This window comes from Ipomoea triloba, chromosome 10 (genome assembly GCF_003576645.1).
Source record: "Ipomoea triloba cultivar NCNSP0323 chromosome 10, ASM357664v1".
Taxonomy (NCBI): Eukaryota; Viridiplantae; Streptophyta; class Magnoliopsida; order Solanales; family Convolvulaceae; genus Ipomoea; species Ipomoea triloba.
The window spans coordinates 29,272,028-29,285,270 of record NC_044925.1 but is presented as its reverse complement, the minus strand read 5'-3'; the positions used below and the strand labels follow the sequence as shown (position 1 = coordinate 29,285,270).

The 13,243-nt window shown below is 36.9% G+C and overlaps 1 protein-coding gene across 2 annotated transcripts; it reads right to left on the bottom strand.

The window, feature by feature from the left end:
• Nucleotides 1–5,041: 5,041 nt before the first annotated feature.
• Nucleotides 5,042–11,215, bottom strand: LOC116032481 (protein PECTIC ARABINOGALACTAN SYNTHESIS-RELATED-like). 2 transcript variants are annotated; one of them, XM_031275071.1, is made up of 12 exons: nucleotides 10,670–11,215; nucleotides 9,444–9,494; nucleotides 9,264–9,342; nucleotides 8,884–8,960; nucleotides 8,686–8,774; nucleotides 7,714–7,833; nucleotides 7,230–7,346; nucleotides 6,990–7,133; nucleotides 6,765–6,888; nucleotides 6,483–6,674; nucleotides 5,640–6,017; nucleotides 5,042–5,569 (listed from the first exon to the last, which is right to left on the bottom strand). In XM_031275071.1, the coding sequence occupies exons 1-11, from the start codon at nucleotides 10,964–10,966 to the stop codon at nucleotides 5,658–5,660; spliced, it is 1,650 nt and encodes a 549-aa protein (XP_031130931.1). In that variant the 5' UTR covers nucleotides 10,967–11,215; the 3' UTR covers nucleotides 5,042–5,569; nucleotides 5,640–5,657. The 2 variants fall into 2 exon arrangements, with proteins under 2 accessions (XP_031130931.1, XP_031130930.1); XM_031275070.1 differs by having other exon boundaries at nucleotides 5,042–6,017; nucleotides 10,670–11,214.
• Nucleotides 11,216–13,243: the final 2,028 nt, after the last annotated feature.

Sequence of the window (13,243 nt, the reverse complement as noted above, 5' to 3'; positions counted from 1 at the left end):
AGGTGTCAAGTAGGAGAGGAGGAAGGGAAAAAAATTATCAGAAAAGTTAAGTAAAAAAAAAATGCTGGTTAACATGCCCAGCTGGTGTGTGGAGTGCACACACTCGTGCGCCACACACACACACCAAGAGCTTTTTTTCTTTTTTTTTTTATGGGGCTTCCACCTCACATTTGGCACCACAAAAAATCACCCAAAAATCATCTAATGTGGATGCTCTAAATAACTCCCTCCTTTGTAAGCCCGGTCACTTTATGATATTAGCAGGGAAAGGACCACAAGGAGGTAAACTAATCTAGATTGTCCATAACTGACCGGCTCAAATCGTCAATAGATAGCTCCGATAAAGAGTCAAACTTGGAACATTGTGATTACCAAGTCAACCGTCCATCCAACTTGGTTGGGAGTTTTCTAGTTTTCTCTATTTTTCATCAATTTTGTGGTTATTTTGTTATAGCATCAATGCTTTGGCAATCAAGAAGGCCAACAGACTACTCCAACAAGGAGTCAAACGTTAAACATTATGGTTATCAAGTCAATTGTCCATTCAACTTGGCTAAGGATTTTCTAGTTTTCTCTATTTTCCATCAATTTTGTGGTTATTTTGTTATGGCATCAAAGCTTAGGCGATCACCATAGCTTAAGTTGTGACTCTAACATCTTAGGAAATAGTGGATGTTGGAAAGATATGGTATTTGGGTGCAACAAAACATAGGAAAATGCGAGATTGTAATACTTCAAGTGTGTATTAGATACACTTTCTTTCAAGTTTTTATCATATTGTATGAGCAACCTAGGTCTAAAATAAAACTTGTGAGATACAATAAGTTGAACAAAAGACTCAAGTTGCTACAAGGGTAATTCAAAAAGAGAAGAAAGAGTTAGGAATTTGTCTTAGAATTTTTTTATTTTATATTGTATATCTAAAAAAAGACAATAATTTTGATATTAACTTCATCCTAAGACATGGAACTTAGGGAGGTTACAAGAAGTTTAAAAACTTCTATTAGCACTACTCCCATAAATAAGACAACAATGTAAAACTATTATTCAAATTCTTCACAGACGGAATATTTTCATAATTGATCAATAATTTATTACTCCGTGTGTGTGTGTGTCTATATATATATATATATATATATATATAACTAGTCTACTAGACTTGTGCTAAAATAGGTGGGAAACTTTGTTGGGACTAGGGGTGACCACGGGCCGGTTCGAACCGGCCGGTACTGTAGCAACCGGAACCGAAATCGGAACCGTACGGTCGGTTCCGGTTCCGGTCCTTAACCGGAACCTATACGGTTCCGGTTAAGGTTCCGGCGATTCTGGAACCGGAACCGCCGGTTTCCGAACCGGAACCGGACGGTTCCGGTTCCAGAACCGTAATTAATAAAAAAAAAAAATAAATACATGTAGGCCACGCCTGGTGTGGCCTACTGGGCTACTGCCAGTCGGCAGTAGCATTATTAATGCTACTGCCGACTGGCAGTAGCCTTACTGGCTACTGCACATTGGCAGTAGCCAGTACAAAGACTCAAGTGAGTCTTTGAAAATTCAAAGACTCACTTGAGTCTTGTCTACTCAACAATTCAACATGTCTTTCACCCTTTTTTTTTGCAGGTGTTTGTTCATCATCTACAGCATTATCCGAGGCAGAGATATATTTAAATACTGAGTTTGTATTTTTAGATAATGATGATAATAATCTTGATGTTTTGCAGTGGTGGAAAGACCACGAAAAAATTTTTCCTATTTTATCTATTATTGCAAAACAAATTTTTGGAACTCCTGCTTCTACAGTAGCAGTTGAACAGGAATTTAGTGTAGGTGGAAACATGTTGGACGAGACTCGTTCAAGAATGACGCCACAGTCAATTGAAATTCAAGTTTGCACATCCGATTGGGGATTGGCAAAAATTAGAGAACAAGAGAATGATAAGTCAGGCATCATCAACGATTTCTTTTCCGATGATGCAACCACTACTGCAACCGAAGGGGAACAAACCGACTCCTAAAGTCCTAATTCCAAAAAAAAAGGTAAAAGAACTACGTAGGCTTTGATTCTTATTGAACTTTCAATAAGATACGTAGGCAACTTAATCTTGGTAAAATTAAGTGCAAGCCCAAAATTATTATTATTATTTTTTTGTTTATCATTAAAGTTTAGAGAAAATCAATGTATTATTATAACCAATGTATTCTAGATTTTAAGAATTGAGTAGTCAATACTCAATAATATATGAGATTTGAATTTTGTAACCAATGTAATGTATTCTTTTCACTGATTTGAAATAAAATCCAATTATTGAACTTACTTATAATCTTATATCAATTGTATCATTGTATGTTGTATACTTACTAATTACTACTTGCCTACTTCATTACTTGGCCATACAAATACACAATTATGTTACAAGTTTCATAATAGTCATAATACATTAATATTTAATAATTAATACTACAAATTTACAAAAAAAAAAATAAATAAAAATAAAAATCCCGGTTAGAACCGGCGGTTCGAACCGGAACCGCCGGTTCTAGGAACCGGAACCGGAACCTTAATATAAGGTTCCGGTTCCAGTTTAATGAAACCAAGAACCGTGAACCGGCGGTTCGGAACCGGAACCGAACCGCGGTCACGTCTAGTTGGGACTTTAATATCCTTGGATAAGGTCAACGTTGGGACCTCATAGAAAAGGTCAATGTTGGGAGTTCACGGAAAAGTTCTTTTCGGGTCAGAGTACAATTGGATGTTAGGAAACCCTTAAAGATACGCATGAAATTAGTTAAGAGAGACAGTCGTGGACATGGGTGAATTTCAAATACGAACATTTTCACAACTTTTGTTTCTTTTGTGGTATCTTAAGACACATTGACTGTTTTTGTAAAAAGGCAAGAATGGAGAATCTTTTACATACGTACCCATATGGGGGGTGGTTGCATGCGGGTTTGGGTAGGGGGTTGCAATCCGTGGGGGCACCATGGCTTGTTGGTGATCCTTCAAGGAGAGGGGATCTAGGAGCAGAGGGATGAGTGGATGACCAAACTAAAGGTTGAGGTTTAGGGGGCAGAAGGGGATGAGGGCGAGGCAAGTGTGAACCTAGGAAGGAGAGGGGTGGTGGACTGGTGGTGGTAAGATCGAAGAGGGTGAGGGAGGATGTGAGGGGATCATATGGGGATGATGTTGTCATGGGTGAGACCCTGAAAACTTACTTTTTGAGGGCTTTGTTGTTCAAACCCGCCATTCCCAATGAGCACCCATAACTGGAACTGTTGTGGTTTGGGTAATCCACATACAGTTCGTGAGGTATAAGACCTCGTGTCTAGTAAGAAATCCGATTTAATTTTTTTGATGGAGACTAAGGTGAATCATCCACATGCAAAACGGCTCTGTGTTACATTAAGTTGGGCTACGAAGGCTTGCTTTATGTAGAGATGGTTGGTTTAAGTGGTGGTTTAGCTTTGTTTTAGAAGAAGAATAACATGGCTAGTTTAATCTGTTTCTCCAAGAATCACATAGACCTTATGATTACTCTTCCCAAGTTTCAACATTGGTGTTTGAGTTGCTACTATATGGTTTCCCTAAAAGAAGTAGAAGGGAAGCTTGAAACTTTCTATTATCCCTGAAGGCGCAATTTCAATGATATGACTTTTTAGTCTGAGGAGAGTGGTTAGCACTTACATCCTGAGAGTTTGCTCTAGGGTTTTTCTCAAGCAGTGGAGAGTTGTGGCTTGTTGCACATCCTAATAATTTATCTTTGAATTCGTTTGTCAACTAGACTCTTTACCATTCGCATTGTGTGGATGGTTCATATTATTGCAAATTTAGTTTCCCTAGCATTCCTATAGGGATTCATATCATTGCGAATTTGGTTTCCCTGTGGGTGGGCTCATATCACATCCTAAGGAAGGAAACAGTGATATAGGGAAAGCCAAGGCAACATAGTCATGTGATCATTGATAAAGATGAGCCTTTAAATAAAGTGGTGGCAATCCAAGAAGAAGAAGAAGAAGATAGCCAGAGAAAGTAATCAAAGTCTAGAACATTATCTTAACTATTATGATTGATAAAGAGCTTTTGTTGGATTTGTTGGTTGAGAAAGATGTTGAGGAAGAGGGAGACATAGTGCTCTCAATGGATGAATGTGAAGCTTTAGAATATACAGTGATGAATTTGAGCTTAAGAGAGTTTAATTTGTTAATGATGATCCCTTGAACAAATATATTGACACTAAAGACGTAAAGTGGATAGAGAATAGGGAGCCGTCCTTTTGAATTCTTGTCTGAAGGTGCATATTTAATGACGAACCCTTTTCAAGAAAGGGAAAATGATATGAACAAGCACACAAGATCCATTAAGAACCTACTTAGATTGTCAAAAAAAAAAAAAAATACTTAGATTTGGAAATTTATTTTTTATTTTAAGTTGTTATCTTATTGCTTTCTTTATTATTTTTTTAAAAAGTTTTAAATTTTTAGAAAGTTTTTTTACTAGACTTTTTAGAATGTTTATTTATCTCTTTTTCTACCCAAAGATTGCGTTCTAAAGGAGTAAGAGACTGCTAAAAGTTATTTTTTGGGGTGATCTCCTATGCATGAGGTTTGTATCAGTTAACTAAAACTTTAAAAAATAATACAATAAAATGTAAATAGCATAAAAATTCAAATACAGAGTACATAACTCTTTAATTAAAAAATACGGAGTATGTTATATTTCAACTAAAAATTTAACATTTAGTATGTCTAAATGGTTGTTATTTTTTATATTTTGACTCAATTTGGTAACATAGTTAACTTATTAACCAATTTTAACTTGTTTAACTATTATTAGTTATTTGACTTATTAAACAATCAAATGAATGTTTAATTAATCAGGTTTTTGTAACAACTTATTACTTCAAAATGCTAAAATTCAAAAAGTTATTCAAAATAACTTTAATGTAATCAACTATCGGCTAACAGCTAATTTACCTAACATCTCCCTACAATCAACTAATACTATCAACTAATAAAACCCACTAGCTCAATCAACTAACAACTATTTGCCAAGCACCCCTCTTTATTATCAACACCGCTTAAACAAGCCAATAAACCTAAAAGCGAAACAATCAAGCCTCAAACAGAATCATCAGATCTCATACAGAGCATAGCTTCAGCCCGACTGTAGCAGCAAATTTCTCGAGGCCAAGAAACATCACACATCATGCTTCTTAGCCAATTTATGTATGTCAGGTAGATGAGTATATTTAGATTAGGTTATACTTCTAATCAAGAAAACATCATACACAATGCTGCTTAGCAGTGTTGTAATTTACACATTATCGTGAAACAATCGAAAAAGAATCTAACCTCCAACATACAAAACTGCAAGTCCTCATAGAGGCTAGGAGAAGAATCACAACACGGGTTAAAATCATAGGCCGCTCCACATATGCAAGGTGTACTTCACCTACTTGCAGCTCTCACATCATTCAGATTGCCATGTCCATCTCAGATTATGCTGGGAGGAAGTTCTCTGTCACAAAGTGCTGCTCTCCTTGCACCTTTTGACAATGCTAACACTATAGAACTGCCGATTGCTTAAGCAAAATGTTTTCTGAAAAGAATACTCTTCCAAAAGAGAGTTAAAGGATATTCACCTTTACCGACTAATGTAGTCAGGCTTTACACATGCAAGGAGTTAAAGGGTTCTCCCAGATGTCATAGTTCGGGAATGTTTCTTCAGGTAAACCAGTCCTTGTCTGGTGGGTAATGACAACATCATCCTTGAAGGAAGCCCAGCCCATGTATGGATCTCCTAAGGATTTGGACATGAGACCCTTGTCCGGTTTTATAGATTTCTGGCGGTGACCCATGTACCTTCTATACCCAATTATCAATTTAGCAAAGTTTCCTCCATGTGTCATTACAAAAACATCAGATTTCAAACAAACAAGGAAGTCAAGGGCTGCCAAACTTGTTACATGCTTCCTGAACTCATCCAATTCCTCCTTTCTTGCCAATTCCTCCTTTGTAACCTGTTAAATACAATTCATCATGATGACAACTGAAGAATTTAAATGGAAATGTTATCTACACTACTATTCAAGTAATGATGGGTGAACATTGCGCATAGTTTCACAGTTTCGCTGTCACAAAATGAATGATTAGAACTTTGTCAAAATAAAAATGTCTATAGTATTCAAGATAAGTAATGATCAGTGAACTTTGTCAAAATCAATTATTGAGCAACAACTTTGGCTTTTATAAGAAACTTCCAAGAGAATCAGTAGATAATTTAAAGATGCCAAAGGTCAAATCATCTTATTGGCACCACAATTTAGTGATTTCCAATAGTGATACTTGACAATATGATTCAAAGTACAAAACCAAAAAGCGCTGTAATTAGCATCACTCCAGACAAGCTTCATCTATCGCTTGTAGTGCAAAAGGGCATGAAAGAGCCTCATAAATTTAACTACAAGATTGAAGAAGTAACTTACAAGATTAGGGAACATGTTCCTAAGTGGAGCCATCCGGTTCTGTCCACCATAGACCTGCCCAGAAGCAACATATATTTGAGTTTCTTTAGGATAACCCATTGCCCTAAGCAATACTGCCACTTCAGCAGGCTCAAGAGGGCACCGGCCTTCCTTCCGCTTCTGCAGGGCCAATGGCCACAAATGTGAACCATCCTATACGTGCAAAATCCAGAAACAAAAAGCTGTCAGGAATTCAGATCAGCTCAGATCTTATGAAAGAACATTGATTGTAATCTTTATAACCTTGAACCGCCGTGGCCATTCTTTCTTTCTGTATGCAGCCATTAGAGTCTTTTCCAACCTGGTCCCCACAAAATCGCAGAAAGACAATCCCACCATCCCCTTCTCAAACCTTAAATGAAGGGCCCTGTTTAAGGTACAACTTTACTTATCACTTATTGAATAAAAAAGATAAATATAGAACACTAAACCATTGTTAAGAATGCCTTCTCTGAAGATATAGCTTACATGAAGGGATTTGAACTACCAGTACGGTTTCTCATCCTTGAGACTAGTAGATCTGCCATTTGTTCGATCTCTGGAAGAAATTTTAAAGCATGATAGTTCACCCTGCACCTCAACCTGTTTATCTCAGAAGGAACGTTATCATACCTGAACAACATAGAGAATTATTATTCATATTGAACTCTCTCCGTGGGTACTAGTTAGGCCAACAAAAGAAATAAATCTATTTGGAAACTTACTTACCCAAGTCGATCAACAAATGGTTTCAAGGCCATTATCTTCTTCTCCTTGATTCGTGGCAAAACATTATCTATATAAAACTCTGCTGAAGCATACTTTGGAATGTTCTTGACCGTTCGTCTGGAGAGCATGATAAATAAGTACTAGAAAAGCATGTGCCAAATGCAAGTTCAAAACAAACTAATGATAATAGAAAAGATAAACCCAAAAAATACAATTGTTCTAGAACCATAGCCTAATGTGTGCTTCATTTGCTAAATAAGAGAATGTTTCAAGTGATCACTAAAAATATACAGAATCTTTAAATTTCAATGTTTACCCCCCTTCCTTAATGCTAATATACTGAAAGGGATGCTTTCAAATGAAGATTGATAAAAAGTGAATTTAAGGAGCTCTCAGTGCTAACCAGGACATTTATGTTAAAAATTGTCAACTATCCAACAACTGCTAACATGTATATGTAAGACATTAAATGGCAACACCTAACCTTATGCTTGTGAAAAGCTCTGATTTGTCAGTAAACCATTCAGGTATATCACGAACAATTCGAACATCATCCTTCAAATAGTCAATAAAATGATCAACATCAAATATGTCTTCAAATTTCCTGCACACATTTTTAGCTCATCAGAAAGACTATTAATCTTCACTATAGAGCAAAGCATAGATAAAAAAAAATAAAAAAATAAAAAAAGCAAAGCATAGATAAAAATAAAAAATAAAAAAAAATATTTGAAGTCAAATTAATTGAGCCTTAGTCATAGTCTAGTTGGAGTCCATTACATAAATTCCATGTTTCTAATTGATTGCTAAACCTGTCATAAGCCGTTAAGCTTAGTAAATGCATCTTGATAACTTTGAACTGAGAAGGTTTCAGTTTACCACTTCCTCTTTATCTTCATTCCCCTATTACTACTCTTATGGTTGGCCTAAGTTAAGTATGTCCAGCCTCTCCCAATTTGTCCTCAACTGGCACAAAAAGTGCGTTATTCTGATGACAGCATTTTTGATGTGGTACTTTGTTTTATCCATACACAGCTAAACGGCGGCCTTAAGGAATTTTGATTTCATACTAAACACTCATTACCACAAAGTATTATTATCCACATAAATATTCACAAAAATTAGTGTTTAAACTTTACTAGGACTTTAAGATCATATAAAATTCTACTCATACTACTCCACCTTATCCAACTAGCTTACTAGCCTTAATTTTATGATTTATATAATTACCTAACTTGCTTATTTACAAAGAGTGGAAGTGTGGAACCAAGGTATTATAGACAAAGGCAAAGATAGGAAGTAGAGAAAAATAAGTATGCAACATGTACTATATTTCCATTACTGGCAAAAGTGACAACCTTTACTGCAATTAAATCATTCTAACATAACTGGAACAAACTGCAATTAAATCATTCTAACATAACTGGAACATATTGCATAGTCAAGTGTCACTCACGTTTGGTCTTTCCATATTTGATCTTGTTTTAACACAGGTAAAATAAGAGTGGCATTCATTATTTTGGCCACTGCAACAGCATTGCAGATCTACACACAAGAACATGACAGGTTAGAGGATTGGTTGATGACACAAAAACTAGTCACGTCTGACAATACACTTGCAAGATAAGACAATGTCTGAAAGGAAAAAACATACAGCAATTCTTTGCTGGTTTAGACCCCCCTCAGCATGAATAAATATGTATCCATTTGTTTCATTCATAGGTGGAAGATCTGCAAAACATCAGGAAGAATTGCTGTTACTATATAATTCACTACTTCTGGTTATAGTATAAAGCAAATCAGGGCATAGGAACAGATCAATGGATTTATTGTCATATACTTCTTTTTGTCTTCTCCTTTTTCCACTGCATTATATGAAAAGATGTTGAACTTACCTATCAACTAAGGCCTTTGCCGATAAGGCTGATTAATTAGACTAAGGGGATTACAAAAAGTTAACAGCCTGATCCATTCACTTGCAATAATAGAAAGTATAAAGTACTATTAGAACACAAATGGCACATGAAATTATACCCTTTCGCCTTTCAGCACAAGCCTTCCATGAGGTCGTGGCAGAATAAGGATTCTCCCAGAGTGAAGGAGGCTCTTTAACCTAACAACACTGGAGATTTTAAATATAGGAACATAAGAAGAAAAATAATACAGTAATATGAATGGGATAGCAATGTCAATGATGGTGTATAAAGAAGTTACCCGTGGGCAATGAAGAGTTATGCCCTCCTTGTAGCATAGATATGGTGCATTCTACAGACAAAAGAACATAATAAGTAATATAGTAAGATGATCTCAGAACTTCTATGGAATTTATATGCTATAATATGGGAATTTGGATGCCATTGTCATGCTACCTTCAAATATTCTTATTTAGAAAAACTAGTTAGACAAACAATATAAAGAAGTATAAAAGAAAGCCTAAGTTGCACCAAAATAAAGTAAAATAAAGCCTAACCACTAATACTATAATCCACTGCACCAAGGTTTACCATCAAGAACCCTCATCAGGTGAATGGTGATTAAATTGAAACGGTTCGCACAAAAGCCCAAACCTAGGGGGTAATCAAATCCAGGGTACTTAAATGTACAGATTGGTATATGATCCTAGGTGCATAAGGCAGCTTCCAATCATTGCAAACTAGAAATTCATTTTTAAAAAAAATCCCTGGAGTTATCTTAAAGGAAGGTAGAGTTCAAAAGTTAGATGGTCAGAAGATAATAACCATCCTCACATTCACCTAGTCTTCAAATTACTCAATTTTTCAGTTTTAGGGATGCAAATAAAAATTCAATTAAAAGATACATCAGTTCTCTTCACTATGCGCACAAAAAAAGGAGGGACAGGGAAAGTGGGGTCAAAGTTGAACTCAACTGAGCCTCACCAACGCAGCTGCAATAATCCACTAAACCACTGTGATTGGAGCAGATCTGAGTACTATGTCAAATTACTCACTTTTCTTCAGTCGTATAGGAAACAGCCCAAGCCCCAAAGTACCAACTTTAAACACCAATGTAATCATCAGTAACTAAATTAAACTCCCTTAAAAGCATTCCTCAAAATATTCACTGAAAACAGTACAAAAGATACCAAAACATGACTGTAGAAAGCCTAGCACCGTACTTGACAACTCTGTCAACTCAATTACAAATGTCAATGCAAAAACAAAGCAGCACCTAGCATTTAAACAAAACACTACGCCGAAGTTACTTCAAAAAGAGGCAACAAATTTCCATAAGATCACACACAAAATCATCAACGATATGCAGCCGAACAATTGAATGTTATCATAATGATCTCACTCTGATCTCTAATTAGTCCATTAATCCTCAATGCTTTAGAAGTGACAATCATTTCAGACGCTGTAACATCTTAGTAACTAATCGCATAGCAATTAACTTATCTATTTCCATAGAGGATGGCTTACCAATCTGTTGAAAATTGAAAAGGCCGAAATCATTACAGCGATGACGATAACGACGCCGAAGAGAAAGAAGATCTTGGAACTGTGAAGGTGAGACCTGTCGGCGAACAAGGGGAACATCGACCGCAGATTGGTGGATAACAGGGAACGGATGCGATCTCGCGGATGACGGCCACGGTAGTTGTCTCCGTCGGCGTTGGGACTTCCCGGCAACGAGGGAGAGAAACCGACGTCGTCACGCTTCCTGGGAGACTGCGACGCTCGGTTACCCATGGAGCTGGAGTGGCGGAGTTCCGCCATCGCTCGCTTCGGACTGAAAGCCAGCTTGAATTCTCCGGTAAACCCCCACTGCCTCTCTCTCTCTCTCTCTCTGTACTGCTACTTTGCTCACTGGGCGATGTCGATGTGACTTGACTTCAGATCGAGTTACAGCGGCAGCGTCTTTTGAGCTTTTAATCTTTTATCACCAAATAAATAAATATCCACTAAATATAACATAATTGTTGTAATATGCTTGCGTGAACGTCATCCTTCACGCAATAAAGATAGAATCATCTCCAATGTCTGGTTCACGCGTAAACTTGTAATAAACTTGTAAACACTTATGCAATATTGAGATGTGAAATTGGGCTACTGAGATCTAAAAAGTGGTGCATCTACAAGATTAACGGTACACAATAATTTAACCATATGTTAACAGAGGTTTTCATTTGAACTTAATCTCATCTCCAATCTCCAATATATATATAAGAGATCAAATATGGATATTGTGCCCAAGTGAAATATGAGATTGAATGATAGTCGTTGATTTCGCTAAAAATGGCCTTGAAGATTGAACCTCAGATTTAAATAAATAAAAAAAAAAAAAAACATGGTGACAATTTGGTCTTTTTGTGTTTCGGTCAAACTTAAGATGTGTGGTTTTCATTCTTAAGGTGCGCAGTTTGTGTGCTTAATATGCGTGGTTTACGTACTTAAGATGTGTCAGTTATAATACTTAAGTTGTACCATTTAAAACATTAATGTGCGTGGTTTGTGTACTTAAGCTATCCCATTTTAATGCTTAAGGTTAAGGTGTGTGGTTTCCTTTCAGACGTGCGTTTTTTTTTTAATTATTGATTTAAGTTGTTGATCTAGATTTGATCAATAGCTTAGATTACACCGCATATTTGCACCTGAGCAAATTTTTGCACCAAATCTCATCCCTATATATATACTAGCTACCACACACGCATTGCGCGAATAGTCTAATGCTCAAAAGTAAATATTTCAAGAATGCATAATCATAGAACTAAATTCTCCTGTATTAGCTGTGTGTACAACAATAAATGTACAGTATAAAAATTGATCCCAAAATAACTTTTTTTATTCATTGCTCTAAGATAGTTTAGAGAGAAGAGAGAGCATTGTATCTTGGGACTTTTAGAGAGAATAGGGGAAGGGGGGAAAACCCCTGCATGGTGGATTAAGGTCACTTATATAGGGCTAAGCTAATACCGTATTCATATACTGGTATACGTATGAAATACGTAACACGCAGGGGAGTATACCCAGGGCATATTCTCTATCAAGTAGCCCTCCCAGTCCGTGCCCTGACACCAAGCTAACAGGGAAGGGTTCGGGCTAGAAAAAAGGTCCACATAGCTTGCAACTTACGCCGATTGCCTCATTAAAAACCTTAGACTAAGAAAAAAACCCAGTGGGGAAAAAATTTTGTCAAGGAAAAAAGAGCACAACCTTAAATGTCAATGAGGAAGAATCCGGGCATACAAACTAATTGTATAGCCCGTGACTTACGCTCGTTGCCTCATTAAAAACCTTAGGCCAATAAAACATCCAACGGGAAAAAATCTTAGCTAAGGAAAAAAGAGCACAACCTTAAGCACAGTCTTTTAGACTATAAGGGTCGTCCGAACTTTACGGATCTAGGGATCGGATTTGCGATACGATTGCGATGTCGACTTTACACCAATCAGGAGATTGAATTTTGAAATGAGATCTAGCAATCAAGTCCTACCAATCGAGGGATTGGATTTATACATGACCCGGGGACCTCTATTGATCTTATCGATCGTAGGTAGGAACGCTTTTCCCAATGCCCTTTACTCAGGCTAACTGGTCGTAGCTAGTTTGAGCTTTGGTCAAACATCGATCCAGATTGCTATGCTAATCACTATGACAGGTTTTTGAAAACCAGAATTATTTGAGCAGGGCATTCTTTCTCCTTTTTATGCTCGGTTTGAGCACCGAGAATCCCAAGTGGAGGGATGCTAGGAGACCCGAAAATCTAATGAGACCGTGAGGGTCAATATGCTTGGGAAGCGCATTACGATCGTAGCGTTTTTTCCGACCACCGTCGTAACAGATCAGTCCTAGGACCATAACGGGCACCTTACTCCCGTAGTTTTTTCTGACTTTTTGGTCGTAGCATTTTTTCCGACCCCCGTCGTAATTATGCCGAGGTATGACCCTAGGCTTACAATGCGGGTGGTGGATGGACCGACCTAACCGGACTTATTGCATATATATTCTGCTATTACAATTTCCAAGAGTACAAATCTACAATTTACTAGAACT